Below are 23167 nucleotides of genomic sequence, written 5' to 3'. Positions count from 1 at the left end.
GTTTCCACCCTGATAAGACCATTTAGTAGGCCTGTGCAATTTACTTGAGGAACAGGCTGGCTTTCTTTAGGGGAGGAAAAAGCTGACGGGTCCTGCTTTCGAAATCTAGGGCACTGGAACATGTTTCAGTATACAGAATGACAAGGGACCCTGCTTCTATGCAACAGACTAAGGCCTTGTACACACGACCGAGGAACTCGACGGGCGAAACACATCGTTTTCCTCGTCGAGTTCCTTGTTAGGCTGTCGAGGAACTCGACGTGCCAATTTCTCCATTCCCGTCGAGGAAAAAGAGAACATGCTCTCTTTTTGGCTCGTCGAGTTCCTCGACAGTTTCCTCGTCGAAAAATGTACACACGACTGGTTTCCTCTGCAAAAAACAAAAACAAAAAACAGCAAGTTTCTTGCTGTTTTTTGCCGAGAAACTCGATCACGTGTACGAGGCCTCAGTCTAAAGGGGTTAATTTCAAACTTCTTTAATATAAACTATCATTTAATAACTCAATTTCCAAATATACTGCTTGTATACACTGGCAGGGGTGCATAAAACAATCAGCTTTTATTTATTATGTAAAACCTTTATTCCAAAAGAAAACAATGGTGGTTATTTACGGAAGGAAAATCCACTTTGCACTGAAAGTGCACTTGGAACGTTCAGTCGCTGTAGATCTAAGGGGGACATGCAAGGAAAATAAAAAAACAGCATTTTAGCTGGCACATGATTGGATGATAAAATCAGCAGAGCTTCCTCTCATTTTTAGATCTTCCCCTCAGATTTACAGCGATTGCAGTTCCAAGTGCACGTTCAGTACACTTTTAGTGCAAAGCGGAGTTGCCTTTAGTAAATAACCCCCAAAGTTTGCTGTAAAGCCGGCCATAGATAGATCGCATATCGACGGGTAAAGCAGGGACCCAAAGAGATTCGAACCATCTATGGGCAGGCTGGTTCTACCCAAGTCGATCCATCAATCGACTTGGTTACTACTAGCCTGTCGGATTTTGCTATAGCCGCTAGCAGTAATTATTGTGTTCTGCCAGTTTGAAAAAAACAAATACAGCCACTACATCTAATGATTGATAAGCTGCAATATTTTACATTTGGTTTTAGGTTTAATCACTGCTTTAATATTTATCAATAGAGCTTTCTTTATAGCAATAACCAGTAGTGTATTTAGGTTTTGTGCTGCCCTAGGCCTGACTAAACTCATGCACCCCCTAATTTAAATATGACCCACCCCTTCCTGTCAAGGCCACTCCCCTTTCTGTTTAAGACCCGCCCTGGAAATTTTTGAGTGGGGACACTAGTTCTTAGGGCCTGGGGGCAATGGATTCCCTTAATTTGCATAGAATTCCTCTCACTTCCTGTTTGGCTATGGGGCAGGAAGTGAAGGGAAATCTCTGCAATGGGACAGGGATGGTAAAAAATAAACTGACAGGGGCTATAACCCTCCCTTACTCTATCCAAAATGAAAAAAAGTGTTGCCTATAGTTCTACTTTAAGCATACATTTCGGAGTGCTGCCCTAGGCGTAGGCCAGGATACAGCATTGGCGATAACCTTTAGCAAACATTGCCTATGGCTGCCTATCAGAGCTGCACAGTGTTTAGAACTGATTTTCCTGCCAACAAAACTTTTTCAGTCCATTTTTTGGATGTCTGGTGGTGAGTTGGGATGTTTTTTTTCCAACAGGTTAATATCAGTGCAGCACAGGTAAATATCAGTATGTGTAGGGTTGGCCTGTCAGGTATAAGGTATTTATTGATTGCTAAGCTGGAAATCAGACGACATTTTAGGAGCCAATCATAGGAATAAAGGCTCACTATTTTTTCTCACAATTGTAAATTCACACCTACATCAACTGACTGTTTGCTATTCTCTACATCTGTAACCATTAATCCTCACATACAAGCTTAGTACATGAGCTTTAGTATACTTCTTAAAAACAGTTGTGCTCATAAGTTTACATACCCTGGCAGAATTTATGATTTCTTTGCCATTTTTCAGAGAATATGAATGATAACATAAACACTTTTCTTTCACTCATGGTTAGTGTTTGGCTGAAGCCATTTATTATCAATCAACTGTGTTTACTCTTTTTAAATCATAATGATAACAGAAACTATCCAAATGATCCTCATCAAAAGTTTACATACCCCAGTTCTTAATACCGTGTATTGCCCTCTTTAACATCAATGACAGCTTGAAGTCTTTTGTGGTATTTGTGGATGATGCTCTTTATATTCTCAGATGGTAAAGCTGCCCATTCCTCTTGGCAAATAGCCTCCAGTTCATGTAAATTCTTGGGCTGTCTTGCATGAACGGCACGTTTGAGATCTCCCCAGAGTGGCTCAATGATATTGAGGTCAGGAGACTGAGATGGCCACTCCAGAACCTTCACTTTATTCTGCTGTAGCCAATGACAGGTCAACTTGGCCTTGTGTTTTGGATCATTGTCATGTTGGAATGTCCAAGTACGTCCCATGCACAGCTTCCTGGCTGATGAATGCAAATGTTCCTCCAGTATTTTGTGATAACATACTGCATTCATCTTGCAATCAATTGTGACCAAATTTCCTGTGCCTTTGTAGCTCACACATCCCCAAAACATCAGCGATCCACCTCCGTGTTTCACAGTAGGAATGGTGTACCTTTCATTATAGGCCTTCTTGACTTCTCTCCAAATGTAGTGTTTATGGTTGTGGCCAAAAAGCTAAATTTTGGACTCCTCACTCCAAATGACTTTGGGGCAGAAGGTTTGAGGCTTGACTCTGTGCTGTTTGGTGTATTGTAAGTGGGATACTTTGTGGCATTTGCGTAGTAATGACTTTCTTCTGGCGACTCGACCATGCAGCCCATCTTTCTTCAAGTGCCTCCTTATTGTTCATCTTGAGACAGCCACACCACATGTTTTCAGAGAGTCCTGTATTTCACCTGAAGTTATTGGTGGGTTTTTCTTTGTATCCCGAACAATTTTCCTGGCAGTTGTGGCTGAAATTTTAGTTGGTCTACCTGACCATGGTTTGGTTTCAACAAAACCCCTAATTTTTCACTTCTTGATTAGAGTTTGAACACTGCTGATTGGCATTCTCAATTCCTTGGATGTCTTTTTATATCCCTTTCCTGTTTTATACAGTTCAACTACCTTTTACAGCAGATCCTTTGACAATTATTTTGCTTTCCCCATGACTCTGAATCCAGAAACATCAGTGCAGCACTGGATGAAAGATGCAAGGGTCTGTCAGAAGTCCAGAAACTCTTTGACCTTTTATACACACAAGCAAACAGATCACAGGTGAGGATGGTTACCTTTAATAGCCATTCAAACCCATTTTGTCAACTTGTGTGCATGTTATTAGGCTAAAATCACCAGAGTATGTACATTTTTGATCAGGGTCATTTGGGTAGTTTCTGTTGTCATTATGATTTAAAAAGAGTAAGCACCTTTGATTGATAATAAATGATAAATGGCTTCAGCTAAACACTAACCATGAGTGAAAATAGTTTTTGTGTTATCATTCATATTCTCTGAAAAATTCTGCCAGGGTATGTAAACCTATGAGCACAACTGTATATTTGTAGAAGTGCTATACATTTACTGTGTTTGGAATATATGACATATGTCGAACTGTAATGACCAATATTGGCCAAGTTGTGGTAAGGAACAGGGTTTATATACCTATGGGGGATGGAGGAAAAAATCTTGCTGTGGTGGCTTCATATTCTGTGTTCTTCCTCATGAACATACGCCACTAATTACATGAAGTCTTTCTGTGCAATTACTGTACTGAATGCTTGCTGCGAGGTAGTTGGACAGTGAAAGCAAATGCCTATTTTATGAACAATGTCTTATCATTAAATGGAAAACATTTGAATTGTACAGAGTCATAACTTTCTAATCACGCTACTTTGTTTCAAGCTTTGGACAGAATGGGGAGGGGTTAGTTCTTCTGTCATGAGTTTAATACTGTCTGTGTCTCCATCTGACAACCACTCCCTTCATTTGTTATCCTGTTGTCATAGAAAAAGGAAAGGAGAAGAAATCTTCCCATTAATTTCACATACAGGAATAAAAACTTGACAGAAGTATTTATTGTTCCAAAGTCTATCCGAAACATTTTGTCTAGAGTTGGTTTATAAGGAATCATATGAAGGAAGGGTGAAGTTCCCTGATTAGCCTAAAGGTCTGGTTATGGGTAGGTGATAAGGGTTACGAAGACATTATTCTTTTACAACAGTTTTCATCGTAGAGACTCCTCTGCCAGAAAAAAACAGGCCAAAAACCATTGTATTGACTCGTACATAGGTACGGGATTCCCGGCGGTAAAAAGTCCACCGGGAATCCCAAAGGGATAACTGAGGACCTGCTTGGTAACTTTCCCCCTGTACACACAATAGGTTTCCCCGTCGGGAAAACTACGGTAAGACTTTTGGCCGGGATTCCCGGCTGTGTGTATGCTCCATCACATTTTTTCCCATAGGAAAACTGTTGGAAAAAAGAATGCGGGAATCCCTGTCGGGAAAAACTGCGATGGAGCATACACATGGCCGGGATTCTCGGCCAAAAAATCTCACCGCAGTTTTCCTGCTGGGAAAACTGGTCGTGTGTATGAGGCATTTGACTACTTGCTCCACCATGGCTGGTTATAGGCTTTTGATGAGTAAAGCAGGGTAAACATTGAGCAATCTGACCCTATAAAAGCTGCCCAGTGTACCCAAGTTGCAAACTGGGCATTATCTATTACATTTGAATAAGAGGAGCTCTAGAATGCTATTTCCACAAAGCAGCATCATTTATTAAAGTGTCTTCATATTTTGTATTGTATTTTCCAAGCTTGTCTACGTTCATCATTTTTTTTCATTTCACTTCGGCATTGCAAATTTCTATTTTAATTCTATATGCTACAGAAACATATTGTGGCAAAATAAAGGCATTGAAATTAAATTAAATGTTTTTTTCTGCCAAACTTCACATTAGTTGTTTAATTACCTTCCTAATATTGCATCTTATAGGTTGGATCCCCATATGATGTGCATATAGGAAGCCAGCCCTGGAACCATCCTGGACAGACAGCTGGCGCTAAGCTAGGGTAATGTGTCAGGTGTGTATATTTATTGCTGGGTGGTACAGAGGAATGCTGGTCTGAGGTTCTGCTGGGCTAATAACCCCTCCACCAATGTACAGGTCCATGCTGTCCTATGGAGAAAATGATATGGACATAATCTGAAACACACACAGCCGCTTTCTACAGTACCTTAACACTCATTTCTTTAGACAGACCAGTGTCATACTGCGGATATATCCGTAGAGTTATAGAGTTGTTCTTTTTCCCTTGACCTGCTACAGTTCTTGGTTCCAAGGGTTCTTGGAAGTCATGTATCCACTCAACAGACTGTGTGCGGTGAATCCGCCGTGAGCTTTCACATGGCTGATCATGGTCTGGGCTAAAAGAAGTGCTTGTCCTCAACCCACGAATACTGCGATAACCTGTAGGCTTTGACTCTGTGGGAGAACTGTCTACAGAACCTGGGCAGGACTTCCGAGTTGCCTTGTAAGGCTGTTTGGGAAAGTCCAAGCTGCTGGTACGAACACAGTAGGCTTGCCGCTTTTCTGTAATACGTAAAAGTTCAATCTGGCGGCTGGGAAGCACAAAGTCACTATCATAAAGCTGCTGTGGACGGTCGTCTTCCTGAGTCATTACTTTGGGCTCATGTGTTTGAAGTACATCGGGTGTCCCATCTCTGAAGCTGCGGATGTTTCTCCTGCTACACTCCTGACCAGAGGGATAAACCAGATCTAACTCCTTTGGACTCTGGGCTCTACTAGAGTCATAATCACTGTCCGTAGCAAGGAAGACTTCAGAAGAGCCCTCTTCATCAGATATGCCATGCGAATCTAGAAGAGGGGAAGACTGGTTTGCAAACTTCACATCCAACAGTTCATTGTCAGAATACTGAGCGGCAAGGAGATCTGCAGATGCAAAAAAATGAAGTCAAAATCATGTCTGCATGGAGTTTTTTTGCAACTTGAGCATAAACTTGTGTCAACTCAAGCCATCAAATGTGGTTTGAATAAAACATACAGAATTGCCTAATAATTGGCTTAAATAGCAGTGGAGAGACCCTCAACATAACCTCAAAGGTCATCAAAATATATGTAAGAATGGCATCTGAATAAACATAAACAGCTAGATATCCAAAACCAATTGTGACCATAGGCCACCATTATTCAAAGTATAAGGTAATTAGATGTAACACATACATAGCAGACATTTTGTTTTACTATATCTTATTACAGTAAGTCCAAAGAAATAAATCTGTATTTTTTGGTAAATTTATCATAAAGAACAGAAGTGCATACAATATTTGAAATAGAGAGAAAAAACTTTTTGGGATTATAGATCAGTGATTTCCAAACTGTGTCCCAGGTGCCCCAAGGGCCAGAAAAAAGCAAGCAAAGGGTGCAAGAGACCAGTGAAGCGGCATAATTCCTCCCGATGACACTAGTGATGGGGCTCAATTTTTTTTCAAGACATCAACAATTGGGCCCAATGACACCAATGACGGGGCACAAATCCTTCCACTGACACCAATGATGGGGCACATTTCCTCCCAATGGGGCATAATTCCTCCCACTAACACCAAAGGTTTGGACATTGTTATTTTTTTCCCATGGACCTTTTCTATTTCCAATGACCACAGTTCAGACCTCTTAGAGTTTAAAGGGCAGTAACTTTGCCCCCTGTTTAGAAGGTTTGGAGACCCCTATTCTGTATGAATTATGTGATGGAAAAAAACGACGTTTTTAAAAACGTCACTTTAATTGACCGTGTGTGGGGGAAAACGTTGTTTTATGTCTTGTAAAAAACGACCCAAAAAAATTGAAGCATGCTTCAATTTTATGTGTCGTTTTTCAAAACGTCAACTTTTACTTCACAGAAATTGACCGTGTGTAGCAAAAAACGTTGTTTAAAAAGACGTTTTTACACCCGCTCATGCCCAGAAGCTAGTTATGAAGCAAGTTTCAATGGAAAAACGTGGTGGAACGTAACCTCGCTTTGCTAGAGCATTGTGAAAAAACGATGGTGTGTAGGCAACTTCGTCTTTGAAAATTGAAGTTTCAAAAAGGTCATTTTTTACTTCACAGAAAATGTCGTTTTTTTTCATCACATAAAGTGATGGTGTGTACGGGGCATAACATTTAGGGGCCTATTTATCAATGTTTTTACCCACGTTTTACACAACTTTCCCCCAAGATTCACAAATTGTTTGAATTGACTCCTAATGTGAAATGTGTGAATCTTGGGTGAAAGTTGTATACATTTAGGATCATAACTTCCAGATTTAGCATCATAGATATAAGGCACACTCTGCCTGGTTACTTCTTCTTAGTGCCACACTTTTATTCTTGTTGAACAAAATCTCACTTCAAGGAATTTAGTGTTGATGATTTTCACTAGATTACTTTCCCATCGTCAGTCACAGGAAACCGCTGCATTTCAGTCAGCATAATGATGGCAGCATTGCCACCAGTGTGTTGTGTTCCACATTTGATGTCACTGTGAGTTAGTCAACACTGACAATCAATGGTAGACAGTAGAATGGTAACATAAGCTTACTGTAATATAAGGATTTCCTCTATGGACACTGTTCAGCCCACTCACCTGTGTTATGCTTCCTGTTGGATTCAGGTGAGGGAGTCGGAGATGGAAAGTAGTCTAGGTGAGATGAGTTGGACTGAGGTTTCTCCTTTAGTATAATGTCTCCAGTAACACTGAGGAACCAGGTGAGTGGCACAGCACAAGACGGCTGTTTGTACCTGGCATGTTGAAGGGCATCCATCATCCAGCGCATTTCTCTCCAGATTTCTTCCATTTGCTGTATGCGGATTACAGGAAGAAAATGTCATTAACAGAAGGTTGTGTTTTGTGTGAAACCCTTTTTGCATTTCACTTTTTAGGCTGCACTGATGGGGACTGATAGGCGGCACTGATGGATGACACAGATGAGTAGGCACTGAATGGCAGCACCGATTGACAGGACTGGTAGGTATTGATTGGTAGCACTGGTGGGCGCTGATTGGCAGCACTGATGATCACTGATTGACAGCACTGGTGGGTATTGATTGGCAGCACTGGTGGGCACTGATAGGCAGCACTGGTGGGCACTGTTGGGACTGCATTGATAATCAGGACACTGATAAGCAGTGCCATGATTATCAGTGCTGGTGCCCCTTTAACACGAGCCGATAAGCTTAAGCTGTTAGCCTGAGGAAAGGCAAGCCGATAAGCTTATGTTTATATCCGTGATCAGCTGTCATTAGACACAGCTGATGATCACGTGGTAAAGGGACAATTTAATTGGCCCTTTACCCTGATCGGTGATCAGCTTTAGTCTGAAGGACTCTGAAGCTCTAATCCACAGGTGTCAAACACAAGCCCTGCGGGCCGAATTTGGCCCTCGCACCTCTCACACAGCTCCAGCCCTCCTCTGGTCCTCCTTCAGACCCTTACTTTCTGCTTTCAAGCAATGCATCCATTTCTTCCCAGCAGCAGCATAAGGTAAGGGGGGTGCACTGTGATGTAAGGGAGAGTGGGGGGACTCAACTTCTGACGGTGGGGGGGCTCTTGACATCTAATGTAAGGGGAGGGGATGCGCTGGACATCTAATCTTACAGATACAATTGGCCCTTTTGAGGGCAATTATAATGCTGATGCGGCCCATGATGAAATTGAGTTTGACACCCCTGCTCTAACCCATCGCCCCTTTCTTCGAAAACCCCCAAAAAAGTTTTGCCTTTAGTTATACTTTAACTGAGAGTCAGAAAATGCCTATTGCTCAAGGAATAACTAGCAAGTTCAGGAGGAACCCTGGCTAAGAAACACTGGCCTATATTGTTAGACTATTTTCTCGATGGTGAATGTCAAAGTGGTTGTAAACCCTTACATATAACTGCAGAAGTGGCTAGCCTCAGGTTATGCACAGAGAAAAAACAGATCCTCTCACATAAGCTGTACCTGTTTATCTGCAGCTGCCTCTTCTCTGCAGTCAAAATGCAGAATTTAGACAGTGTTTCTGAGCCTCAGAAGGCAGGGGGCAGGGATCTGACATCACACACTGCACACCATAGAGCTGAGTGTAAACTGAGTGAAGGGAAGGAACACATCCCCTTCTACACAGTCTCATAGGGAAACATGCACGTATTTTATATCTTTCTTTTTTGCCATATGACCATTATCCATATATTGTGTCTGGCCTTGCTGGCCACATGCAAATGAGGTTCTCATCATGTCTCTAGCAACTCTCGGTGTGTTTAGGAGAAATGTTATAGCGTCCTTCCATCCCTCCTCGCACATCTGATAGTGGCACCTGCGCATACCCGGCCAGTGGGTCCCGCTGCTTGGATAGATTGATAGCAGAGCAGCCATTGGCACCCGCTGCTGTCAATCACATCCAATGATGTGGTCGCTGGGGGGGCAGGACCGTCTACGGACGCCAACTGTATGACACGGGAGCACGCCCACAAGCTAACCCCCCTCTGGAAAGAGCTTCCCAGAGGGGGTTAGATTTAGCGGGGAGGAGCCGAGACAGCCGCCGTGGGAGCCCAGAACAGAGTTTTGTCTTTTATTTTTATTTTAAACTGAATGGGTTGTTTTACAAGGTGATCCTTTACAACCAGCTTTGACAAAAAAAAAACTGGAAGCAGATTGTTTGCGCCAGATTTTGCACGCTGCAGTTTTAGTAAATCAACCCCAATATGTTTTATATTTAACTCTCATGGCTGGTTATTTTTCTCTTAGGATTGAATGTTAGGGAATGTAGTACACACCCAACGAAAAGCAACAAAGAAACTTGCAAATTCTTTATAAGTAGACCCCTCTGTGTCTGTATGGCTAAGATAGTTATATCAGCTTATCGGCTTCTTTGGTGGCAAGAAATGCTGTGAATAATCAGTGTCTTTGGTATATATCTGTGAAATTTCCTGGCGCTATACTAATGAATAAAATAGCTCTACTCTAAAAACAAGACCTCATCACTTAGAAGATATAGACCGTAAACTGAAACACTATATTCATCCAAGGATTAATTGTAGCTTTGCTGAAAATACTATATTTTCAGAGTATCTTGCAAAACAAAACAAATGTTAAATGTTTCCGTTTCCAGCCCTTAAGGAAAAAAATGCTTTTCTGTAACTCAATATATCAAAGGCAAAAAAAAAAAGCAGAAGAACAAAAACTGCAGACTCAACTCCGCAGGAGCACGGCCTGGTCAGACCAGACGACTCCTGCAATTGCCTTCCAACCAATAGCCCCATTAGCCACTGGACACACTGCCATGATAAATAAATGGCATGGAGACGTCTGCTCCGGCAGAATCAGTACACACGCCTTTATACACAACGTATCTCCCCGACTTCCTCTGTGGGACTTGGCAATGTCAAGTCTGTATTAGTGGTGGAAAGGTCTCCCAGTCTTTATCCTGTTGGCGGGTGCAGCCATCCACTTAAGCAGTTATCAAAGCATTTATTAAATCCCCCCTTCTGCGTACCCGCTGTGTGCAAGCAAACTTGTCTTACTCATAGGGGATTGCTTTGCTATTCCTTTCCAGCGGGGGCCACAAAAGTGCTGCTTGGGAACGTGGGCAAAACACCCTTGGCTGGTTCTAACAATCATTAAGAAACACACAAAAGAATTGTGTAATCTGAACTGTGTATCTTGTGCGGCTTGTAAAATCACAGTGTTAGAATTAATGGCACCTGTGGGCAGGCCGATGTCCGATAAACAGGAAGATAATGGAATATTACGAGCTGACCCTGGACTAACAAACATTACCAAATGTATAGGCCAGGCAGACAAACCTATTTATGTAATTACATGTACAGACTAACTTATGTATTATAATAGGCACTGGATACCACTTTTCAGTGTTTTATTTCAAAGCTAAGAGTAAATAAGATATTTTTATATATCATACTGTCTGCCATTTCCTTTCCCTATAATTAAACTTTATTGATCCCTGTCAATAGCATACGCCGAGATAGAACCATTAAAAAAAAAAAAAAATCCTTCACCTTCCCTAAAGGCCCATACACACGAACAGATTTTCTGACAACAATTATGTGATGGCAGGGTTTTTGTTGGACAATCCGACCGTTTTGACAATTGTTGTCAGAATTTTCATCAACAAATGTGGCATAGCATGCTCTTAAATTTTCCAACAACAAATGTGTGCCATCGGATTATCCGTCGGACTAAAATCCAAAGTACAAACACGCACCAATGCTAACCATAAGACAGCATTAGCATAAGTTGCCCAATGTGTGGCGCTAAAGAGCATAAAATCCACGTTGTTTCGTGTATGTTGGCTGAAAAAGTTTTACCATCTGTATGCAGAACAAGCTCATGGCCAACGCCCTTCGCACAAAATTCCACGGATTTGTCCAATGGAAATCTGATTGTGTGTACAAGGCTTTACTGAGCCAAATCCTCCTTCATTTGTGACTTTTTTTACTTTCAATACGTTTTTATTGAAAAATTTTCAAGTAGCAGATAACAAGGCTCGAGGCCCATAGCTGATGCAACAGCAACATATATGTTCAATACTCAGCAACTTATTTTCAAATGAGGCGTTCAAATACATTTAGAAGGCCTAATGAGCCGAGAAATCATAGAAAATAACATAACAAAAGAACAGAAGTTTAAAATACTATAAGACAGTAGAAACAAAGTACAAAATTAAAATAAACAAACAAGCGCAACCCTCCGTCCGCCCTCCACCACACCAATGGAGGCAACAGCCAACGCATCGAAGAGTCAAGGAGTCAAAATTCTATACTCTGCGAAATTTGTATTCAAGGAAATTTGTACCGCTCGTACCAATCAAACCATAGTTGCCACAAGGAGCATATTTTATGTAGGGAATTTTGCGAGGACTTTTAATGCGTCTACTTTGCAGACACTGCTGCTTACAGTGGGAGGTTTCAACAACAGGAGTGCTGTCAATCCAACAAGCAGTGGCCAAGGCTTGGTGTGGCCAAGTGCTGATTGACAAGCTACAGGTTTCTGAATTAGTATTGACAATGCCCGCTGCAGCATTTTTTTTTTGCAGTACAAGCAGGCACAAGCTATTTGTGAGTGGCAACTCTGCTCTGAATTCAGGAGCAGTGCAGCATTGTTGCCAAACCATCACAGGAAGCTGATTAGGTAGACTTCACTAGCAAGCCCAACAGGTATTTGTAGAGGGAATAGAAAATGCACTTATATTCAACTAATGCGGCACATAAATCAACAGTCTTGGTTCCCTTGTACAGAAAAGATAATTTCCTTATCTAGTTGCCACCAGCACTGCCAAAAGCTAGGAGGTGTTCGACAAAGGAGGAGTGAACCTCTGAAACGTGTCACCACCCCCATTACTGCCCCCCACTTCTCACAGACACGAAGGGGTTGCCACGAGGTAGAATGTTCTTGTGCAGAACACAGAAGATTGGCAAGCTTTTTGACAGCTGTCATGATCTTATTTCTATTAAGTCGGCTTGAGTGATAGGCCTGGCTCATACATTGACTGCTGTGCAGTTTCTTCATACATTACACTGCGAAACATCCCTGTGGTGTTTTTCAATCTTCCATCTACTTTATGCTGATTACCAATATTTTAACATGTAAGTGTATTTTTTGTTTTTATGGAATAAATTACTTTATCATTCCAATGAGGATCTCGCAATGAGGATCTCGCGCTGCCATTCCTTTGTTGTTTGAGCTCCTTGAGGCACAGAGGCTGCATATGATGGGCACAGAGGCTGCAATTGATGGAGCACAGAGGCTGCATTTCATGGGCACAGAGGCTCCATATGATGGGCACAGGAGCTGCAATTGATGGACACAGTGGCTGCTATTGATGGGCACAGAGGCTGCATTTTATGGGCACAGAGGCTGCATATGATGGGCACAGTGGTTGCATATGATGGGCACAGAGGCTGCATATGATGGGCACAGAGGCTGCATATGATGGGCACAGTGGCTGTAAATGATGGGCACAGAAGCTGCATATGATGGGCACAGTGGCTGCATTTGATGGGGCATGGTGGTTGCATTTGATGTTTTTGTTTCAGTATTTTTCTGTTTGTTTCCCCCCCCCCAAAGATTTTGAGCACCCGACACCACTGCGGGGAAACCAGAAAAGAACAGGGTCGGAGCTGCTCCAAAACCACTGCACATGTAAGAATAACATTTATTTTTTTTAACACAAAGCTTTAATACCACTTTAATGTGGCGAGAGGCATTACCAAAATGATACCACCTGCTACATTTGGCAGGCAGTACTGCCACCAAACGGGACCTATTCAAATAAATGGGGATGCGCTAAAGTGTGATATTTAAATAGAAAACCTACCTTGGTATTTAAAAGGTGGCAGTATCACCTGAATGCCTGGCAACTGCTGATAAGAATGGGCAGCAAACACCACAGAAAAACAAGGAGACGGGGGTCTGTGTCAGGCATTCACTACGAGCCAAACTGACTTCATCTGAAGAACACAACCTGCCCTAAGATTTTCAGGATCTCTATATGATGTACAATTCTCTCTGTACATTACCTGTATAAAGTCTTGCACTTGCTGATGGCGCTGCTTCGCTGTTGTAAGTTCAGAATCAGAGAAGGCCTCCCTAAGACTTTGCTGTGACAATAGAGACTCCAGCTCCAACATGGCGGATAACTGACAATACTGACTGATAAAATCACGATCGTATGTGAAAAAGTGAACTGGATAGAGAAGAAAAAAAAAAAAAAAACTTAATTATACAGCAATAGAACAATAAATAAGTTCTATGCAAAAAAAAAAACGCACATGTTTGTTATTTTAACATTAAGCTATAACGTATTGTGAATGCCAACAACCGCAAAATGTTTGCTATAAATCCTTTGACTTCATTAAAAAGAACAGTATTATTTTACTTGAATTGGGATTTGGATGATTGAGTTTGTACATTTTTTCAATTAAGTGAATTATATTTTGGGGCCCCCTGCTAATGTATTGTGCTTTTTGTTCTTAACAGTCCTTTAGTCCTTGTGTTGTTTGTTTAGAATAATCAGTGTCACCAGACAACGCGACGGCTCTAGTCCCACGTATGAGCTGGCAAGGTGTTTGTGGCTATAATTCAACTTCCAAAATATAAATGATTACTTGAGTAAAAGTGGCCATTGACTTGAGATCGATGGATGACTATGGTATTTAACATACCAAGCGTGTATGTTTATGCATTGTCTAGACAGCCTCTTCTTAAAACCAGTAATGGTTATAGCCTGCCAATAGACACAAAATCACCTTCTGGTTCACCAGCAATGGGGCCAATCAGGTATATCCAAACTGCTATCTATAGCAGTGGCCTTCAAACTTTCTAAACAAAGGGCCAGTTTACTGGGCCAGATTCACGAAAATTTGCGGCCGTGTAACGTAACCCGTTTACGTTACACCGCCGCAAGTTTTCAGTGTAAGTGCCTGATCCTCAAAGCACTTACCTGGAAACTTGCGGCGGTGTAACGTAAAGTCGTCCGGCGCAAGCCCGCCCAATTCAAATGGGGCGGTTACCATTTAAATTAGGCGCGCTCCCGCGCCGGACGTTCTGCGCATGCTCCGTTCGCAATTTTCCCGACGTGCTTTGCGCGAACTTACGGCGGCCCGACATGTTTGTGAATAGCGACGTGCGTAACGTACTTACGCTGGAAAAAAAAAGAAATCAAAAGCGACGCGGGAACGATGGGCATACTTTAACATGGTGGAGTAATTTTACACCATGTTAAAGCACACCTAACTTTGCGACGGGAAAAAAAGACTTGCGCCGACGTAACGACGGGAAAAACCTTTGTGGATCGCCGTAACTGCCCCAGCGGCGGCCGAAGTATTGCATCCTAAGATCCGGCGGTGTAAGTCAATTACACCTGTCGGATCTTAGGGCTATCTATGCGGAACTGATTCTATGAATCAGCCGCATAGATACGACAGGAGATACGACGGTGTATCAGGGGATACGCCGTCGTATCTCCTCTGTGAATCTGGCCCCATGTCCTTAAGACTTGTGCCCTGTACACACGAGTGGAATTCCAGTCGGAAAAACCATCCAACTTTTTTCCGACGGGAATTTTGCTCAAGCCTGCCTTGCATACACACGGTCACACAAAAGTTCGGTAAACTTTTGACTGCCAAGAATGCAGTGACGTAAAAGAAAATTAAGTTCTATGCCTCTGAGCATGCGTCGATTTGTTTCTGAGCATGCGTCGGAATTTGTACACACGATAGGAAATTCCGATCAGATGTTTTCCTGACAGGGAAATAGAGAACCTGCTCTCTATCTTTTTCCAGCTGTTTTTTAGTTGACAAAAGTCTGATGGCGCATACACACGGTCGGGATTCCCGACCAAAAGCTCTCATCTGACTTTTTCCAATGAGGAAACCGATCGTGTGTACGGGGCATTCGTAAAGAGAAATATAAGGTTTTTCATAGTTTTTAAGGGTAAAATTACTTTAAATGGCAGCTGAGGGTTATGGTAGCACATGTCAACTATCCTGGACCTGTGCTTGTTCCAAAAATGGCTTCTTATTGTTCTCATTATTTAAAAAGAAAGAAAGAGACAGTGGAAAAAAGTAAAGTAAAAAATGTGGTATTTAGGGTAAAAATCCCAGTGGACCCTAAATGTTGTCTCTTAAATGTACTGGAGGGGGTCATTGAGGAGGAATACCCTAGGATAGCTATAGGCAGGGCCCTCTTTTACACTTGTAGGTTAACCTTGTAGGGTAATCCTATTGTTGTGGAAATCTCCTGATCCCCCTACGCATAAGTCTTGGGTGTCATCTGTAGGTAACTTATTACTTTTACAAAGCCATATTGTTATATGCAGGGGTTGTCCTGGTAATTTCAAAATGGTAGGGAATGTGGCTAGATACCCCTGCTCTCAACCCACAGGAACTTTTATACCAGTGATGGTTTATGTGTCCGAGTAGACCATAATGAAATGACTTGTGTATAATTCAGATGACCTTATGTGATTTTGTCTTAATTTGCGTGGGTTGGTACCACTCTAGTACTGTGTAGTCAACGCACTGGAAGGTGGGTGTGTGGGCACATTTACCTATACTCGACAATGTTTATGTAAACATTGCATTTGGTTATGTATGTCAACTCTGATTTCACTGTATTGACATTTTTTTGGACTGTCAAACTCATTGTTTATTCCAATAAACATTTTCCTGATTTAAAAAAAAAAAATCAAACACATAAAAAAAGAAAAAGGAGCAATAAAAAGCAACAAATAATAAACTTAGATAGCTTGAATACAAAAATATTCCTTTAAATAAAGAATAAAAGTTAAGCATATTTTTATGCAGTTCAAAACAGGGAATAAGCTTCATTTGGTGGTCCTTGTTCTTGTTCTTTTTTTCGTAGCTGTCCTACCATGGTGCCATATGCAGAGAGCTAACCAAATGACAAGACTATGGAGGGCCTTACCTAGCTCAAAAATTTGCAGGGGCAGTGTGAGGAATCCTGAGTAGGGAGTATAGGGGCTGTTCTGGCCAGGAGCTGTGCAGACATCATCTGATGGAGGCAGCAACAATAAAAAGGAGACCTGGCCTCCATACTCCAGAACCTCTTGACTGTAGAGACGGAAGTCTTTAGCCTACATGCAAAGAGGATAAAATAATCAATGAGAATTTTTTTCATTTGCTTACATTGAGTAAATAAACCTGAACTAAGCTTCATACACCAAGTGCCGGTTCACACAGGGGCAACCCCACTTACAGCGCGACTTTGCAAGGCAACTTCAGCGCGACTTCGAGCAACTTACAACGCGACTTAAAGTTGCCTCCAGGACAGGTGACTTTGGCTGTGGCCAATCACAGAATAATCGGCTCTGTGGGAGGGAGGGGTTTGCCTGAGTAAACTATTTTCTCTTCCTGTAAAGTTGCTTCAGTTAAAGCGGGAGTTCCGCGGGAAAACAGTTTTTTTTAAAGAGCTTTTTGTCACGCTGGTGGTACATAGAAAATAGTACTCACCAGTCTCATCCTCGCTGCCGCTAGCACTACGATATCGCCCAGAAAGATATTTTATTAAATTTTCTGATGGACATTGCCATCTTTACTACGGGCACTCTGAAGCCCTCCTGTATGATCTTCCGGGAGGCGGTGAATGCTCTCCCGGCATTCACCGCTCTATCCCGCGCATGCGCAGTGTGATGGCGAGGCGCGCCGTCAACACTGCAGAGTTGCTAGGACAACGGCCGGCAGCGTCCTGAAAAGGACACTCCCTGCTGTGACTAGCATATTGTGAGGCACACGTGATAGCTCCCAAAATGCTTTGCGGAGCTAATCGACACGCCCAGTCCCGCAACCCATTAACCAGGAAGTGCCTGGTCGAGCCACTACTAACACGGTATGTAGATTTTTACATTTTTTTTGCACTGCAAAATCGTTCCTAACATCGGGGGGACTAGTAAATCAAACTGAGTGGCCTAATCGGGTGAACCTCCGCTTTAAGACAGAGATCCGACTTGGAGGCAACTTTCATTGAAATCTATGGGTACAAGTTGCCTAGAAGTCGCCTTGAAGTAGTACAGGAACCTTTTCTGAAGTCAGAGCAACTTCAGTAGTGTACATTAAGACGGCTCTCATTCACTTCAATGGAATTTCTCATGTTGCGCGACTTGGGGCGACACAATTTGGATACCAAGTTACGGTAGTGTGAACCAACACCGACTGATCTGCGTTTTTCTGTCCTAGGTTATTTTTCCAGAATGCAAGACCTACAGGGGCAACACATATCACTCCAACAGATTATGCTGCTTTCAATAATCAATCAATGACACATCCCTATTACTTTTACTACACAGATGTTGGTGAAATAAAGTACTTATGGTTTACCTACTTTTTAGGTCATCCATTCTAGCCTGTTTTAGCCTCTCTACTCCATGTCTCGACTATTAATACATATTTTGCAGGAAATTCACAATTTTGTTCAAGCAATGCTCTGCTCAAGGCCCAAATCTCTAGGGTTCCTCTTAAACCAAGTGCTGACTTTTAAACAGGATTCATCCAAAAACCCCACAATGCAATCTAACTATGGAAGAAATGGGAATCGCATTGCTGAAGCAATCCCACGGGTAAAACTTTATTTAAACTTGAGTTACAAATGTGACCCGCTGAGGCTTCTCCCTCTGACCCTAACACAAAGCCAAATCAGAAGTGAGAGTGTACAAAAGGGTAGTTCTTGTTATACATGCAAGTTGATGAAGGTAAATTATCACATGTGCAATCCCCCAATATGTAGGTACAGTATATGTAACAAAAAGTTAATGACATTCTTTTATTTTCTTCCCAGCATAGAAAGTTACCTCTTCAAGAGGAATGTTGATTTGACCCATAATATCTTTAACAGCTTTTCTAAGTTCCTGCAGTAATAGATTGTGACAGCTTTCTGAGTCCTGCTCACTGGTGATTGGTTCGTCCACAATGGCCAAGGTCTGAAGCCACTCCCATTCTTCCCTGAAAAGAAGAAAACAAAATGGTGCAAACAGTCCTGCCATCTGAGAAAATAATGAGATTGCATGAAGCATTTATCACCCTTTGTCAGTTGATGTAGCACCCTCCTAGGTAGGTTGCTAGGATGATAGCTAAAACTTATTTTTTGTCTCCTGTATAATCATTGGAGCATCTATTGATTTCTCTGGGCAGTTCTAGATCTCACAGACCACATGGTTGATTGCTTTCCCCTGCATTCTGGAGGGTTCCAGAACATAGAGGGCTGGGAGTGAAATGGGCAGCTTAAGACTCCTTTCACACTGAAGCCTCGTACACAAGACTGAGAAACTCGACGGGCGAAACACATCGTTTTGCTCATCGAGTTCCTTGTTAGGCTGTCGAGGATCTCAGCGAGCCAAATTTCCCCATTCCCGTCGAGGAAAAAGAAGACATGCTTTCTTTTTGGCCCGACGAGATCCTTGGCGGTTTCTTTGTTGAAAAGTGTACACACGACCGGTTTCCTCGGCAAAAAAAAAGGCCTGAGGCACTTTGCAGGCGCTATAACGCTAAAAATAGCGCCTGCAAAGTGCCCTGAAAGAGCCGCTGCTGTCTCTCCAGTGTGAAAGCCCAGAGGGCTTTCATACTGGAGCAGTGCGCTAGTAGGACGGTAAAAAAAGTCCTGCTAGCAGCGTCTTTGAAGCGGTGAAGGAGCGTGTGTATACTACTCCTCCACCACTCCTGCTCATTGAAATTAATGGGCACCACGGCTATACCGCCGACAAAGTGCCGCTGAAGCGGCTCTTTGCGGTGGTATTAACCCTTTCTCGGCCGCAAGCGGGGGTAAAAGCGCCCCGATAGCGGCCAAATAATGATGCGAAATTGGCGTTAAAGCGCCGCTAAAAATAGTGGTTCTTTACCGCCGACGCACCTCCCGCCCCAGTGTGAAAGGGGCCTAAATATTTATTGTGATCCAGAAAACCCAGGGGAGGTGTGTACAGTAGGTGACTGGGGAGAACATAAATACTCTGGGGTCTGGAACAGTCCTGTTTTTGTCCTGCTGCAGAAGTCCCCAGCCTCAGGGGTAGTTTTGCTTGAGTCTGCTGATGTTTAGGTCCCAGCTATAGCAAATCTGGGGGGGGGGGGCTATTTCTAAATATCTTTGGAGCTAACTAAGCAGTTTCACCCAAGGATCTGGTCTGGAGAACTCACTGAAGAGTGCCTGGTAAAGGCTGAAAGATGTGTAGCTGCCATTGGATATTGTGAGTACTAACCTCACATCAGGGTCCTAGTGACTGTCTGCTGTTCTACTTTTGGGATGCCAGAGGTAGCTCTCTCAGAGACAGCTCCTAAACGGTCTGAGTTCTGTCCTTTTCCTTTGTTTCTGGCTCAAATACTGTTCAAAGAAGTTTCACCTAATGAAATGTATCCTCCTGTTACAGGTCAGCAATTTTTGGAGTATTCCATACCACCCAACCCTTCTCTTGTTACAAGTTCTACAACCAATAAATCGAAAAAAGACCTAGACCAATCATTCTCAACTAGGATTCCTCCAGAAGTTGCTAGATGTTCCTGGAGCTGTGGCTAATTGACCTCCCACTTGATAATGCCCAAATAGTTCCAGGACCAACACCACTTGGAAAAATCAATAAATGTTTTAACTATCTCTAATGGTGGCTTTTGCCCACCACTGTGAGGGACATTCTTTCCACTCACCCCCAACAAATTGGTTTTATCTGGGGTTCCCCGAGACTTGAAAATTATTTCAAGGTATCCTCTGTAGTAAATAGGTTGAGACAGGCGTTAGAAAAATAAAATGGGGTTGGGACTTTGTATGAGGCATGTGGTATGCACCACCACAGGCCTCCATCCCTTAAGGGTGTAAAAAATGGAGGGTTGGGACTTTAATGGTGTCAATGGGAGAAATGGTGCCCCATTATTGATGTCAGTCTGAGGAATAGTGTCCTAAGGGCCAGATAAAGGCAAGCAAAGGGCCACAGTTAGGACACTACTGGCCTATGTGAACTAATTAGGTAGGGTTGTGTTAGGCCACAAGTGGTAAATACGCTGCATTGCGATAGGTCTATAGTGCAAATAAATATGCACATAATGACAACACATTGAATAAGTTGTACGTCTTGTAATACATACACTCTCAAGTACTCACATACTTTATTATAGTTTGAGCTACATAAACAACAGCACCAGAAACAATATCATCACTTTTTCCAATATCAACATTTTTTATTAGCTTGACCCAATATCCGACCTTTGTGGATTTCTTTCTCAGTACCCCACCAAGAAATCTCCAGTGAGGACTGTCTGTGCAGTTACTAGAAATTGGCAGTCCTTTGCTTATTAGGGTCAGAATTCTCTAACCAATGGAGGCCCTGAATACTGCATGTGTCTGTCTCTCCTGCTGTTAAAAAACCGTGTGCCGAAAAAATGTGCTCAGACGTTGCAGAATGAATGGCGCCTCAGGAGCTGTTAAGGGGCTTCGGGGATTGACTGGGTTAAATCCCCAGATACAGACAGATCAGAAAAAATTTGCAGCCCGAGTTCTCATGGCTTAACCCTGTGCACATGGATTAGTGACCATTGGGAAAAGCAGCGACAGGTGATACTAAAAGCAGATCTTTCAATTCTGTCCATCCAGGCAACTGATGATGGTGGGATTAAAATCTTGAAACATGAGTTAATTTCAAATGTGCAACGTGTGCACGTGTGCAGTGCTAGATGGGGGGACGGTGAAAGCTAGCTGAAGGTCTGAATACGGCACACTGGTGGGGTACGTGCTTCAGCGAGATGACTTTGGCATGGTGGAGGAAAACTGAGCACACTGCACTATGTGGTGTAAGCTGTCTCAATCATCTCCCAGTCGGGGGAAATGCGCATCTATACATCTTGGAAATGTAACAGAACCTAAGGCATGGGGAAGAAAATGCTCTGCAGAATAAAATACCGTACTACAACATGGAATTTGACATATGCAGAACTGAATGCATTCAGTGAATGTAGTTAACCACTAAAGGACCGCCTAACGCCGATATACGTCGGCAGAATGGCACGGCTGGACACATCAACGTATATATACGTTGATCTTTAAGCCCAGCCGTGGGTCGCGGGCGCGCCCCCGCGACCCGGTCCGAAGCTCCATGACCGGGACCGCGGGACCTGATCCCTGCTGGAGTCCCGTGATCGGTCCCTCGGAGCTGAAGAACGGGGAGAGCCGTGTGTAAACACGGCTTCCCTGTTCTTCACTGTGGCGGTGTCATCGATCGTGTGATCCCTTTTATAGGGATCCACAATCGATGACGTCACACCTACAGCCACACCCCCTACAGATGTAAACACACATTAGGTGACACATAACCCCTTCAGCGCCCCCTGTGGTTAACTTCCAAACTGCAACTGTCATTACCACAGTAAACAATGCATTTTAAATGCGTTTTTTGCTGTGAAAATGACAATGGTCCCAAAAATGTGTTAAAGTGTCCGCCATAATGTCACAGTCAGGGAAAAAAAATCGCTGATCGCCGCCATTAGTAGTAGGAAAAAAAATAAATAATAAAAATGCAAAAATAGGTAGAAGAATACGTATCGGCCTAAACTGAGGAAAAAACATTTTTTTTATATATTTTTGGGGGATATTTATTATAGCAAAAAGTAAAAAATATTGAATTTTTTTCAAAATTATCGCTCTATTTTTGTTTATAGCGCAAAGAGATGACTGGTGATCTCTATGCTCGACATCCGGCGCCGGGCGATTCTTTCTCTGGGCCCCTGATGGCACGGAAGAGCCCGGAGAAGCACCGGTTGGTGGCGGGAGGGGGGATGTCCCCTACCGTCGCCTATAAGAACGATCAAGCGGCGAAACTGCCGCTATAATCATTCTTATTGTGCACAGAATCGTTGCCATGAATGATGCCTCTAGCTGCAGGCATCATTTAGATATCCCCCCTCAAAGTCAAGGACGTCATATGACGCCCACCCAGGATGGGAGATCCCATCTGTGGGCGTCATATGATTATGACTGGGTAATGAAGTGGTTAAAGGAGTGCTCCTAATCTCAGCTCGTTACCTGTATAGAAGACACCTGGAAAGCCAGTAATCTTGCTGATCAGGTTGGGTTCACACTACTACACTACTTTCATCCTACTTTGCTCTGCTACATTGGTCCTACATCCATCCTACTTTCATGAACAGGATACTACATTGGTCTGACTTCAATGATATTCAATGGGCCTGAAGTAGGATCAATGTAGGACCAAAAGTAGTACAGGGGGCATTTTCAAAGTCGGACCGACTTGTGTAGGACGCTACAAGATGCTCTCATAGGGAAACATTGAACACAGAGCAAAGTAGGATGAAAGTAGTGTAGTAGTGTGAACCCAGCCTAATAGGGGATTAAATACTTATTTCACTCATTAAAATGCAAATCAATTTATAACTTTTTTGTTTTTCTGCATATTTTTGTTGTTATTCTGTCTCTGTTAAAAAACAGGAAAAAAAATAGGAAAGTATGCAAAATACATACAATTAACTCATGAGTTTTTTTAACCAATCAAAGCTGCAAAACAAAACTACAAGCTAAGTGGAAAACTAGTCGTATACCAGTGATCATCAGCCCTCTATGAACTATCACAGTATTTCACATCTTCACGAATG

General features: G+C 42.6%; 1 protein-coding gene across 3 annotated transcripts in view; it reads right to left on the bottom strand.

Moving 5' to 3' along the window:
• The window catches only part of LOC120943363 (ankyrin repeat and fibronectin type-III domain-containing protein 1-like), a 407577-nt gene that overhangs the window by 1811 nt on the left and 382599 nt on the right, over positions 1-23167 (bottom strand). For all 3 annotated transcript variants that reach the window (XM_040356610.1, XM_040356611.1, XM_040356612.1), the window contains 5 exons: positions 18376-18526; positions 16497-16665; positions 13589-13755; positions 7662-7875; positions 5253-5968 (listed from right to left, as the gene is read on the bottom strand). In XM_040356610.1, the coding sequence (XP_040212544.1) occupies positions 5253-5968; positions 7662-7875; positions 13589-13755; positions 16497-16665; positions 18376-18526 (1417 nt within the window). The remainder of the gene's footprint in view (positions 1-5252; positions 5969-7661; positions 7876-13588; positions 13756-16496; positions 16666-18375; positions 18527-23167) is intronic.

This window comes from Rana temporaria, chromosome 6 (assembly GCF_905171775.1).
Source record: "Rana temporaria chromosome 6, aRanTem1.1, whole genome shotgun sequence".
Lineage (NCBI taxonomy): Eukaryota > Metazoa > Chordata > Amphibia > Anura > Ranidae > Rana > Rana temporaria.
The sequence above is the reverse complement of the archived record's forward strand: the minus strand, read 5'-3'. Positions and strand labels throughout refer to the sequence as shown.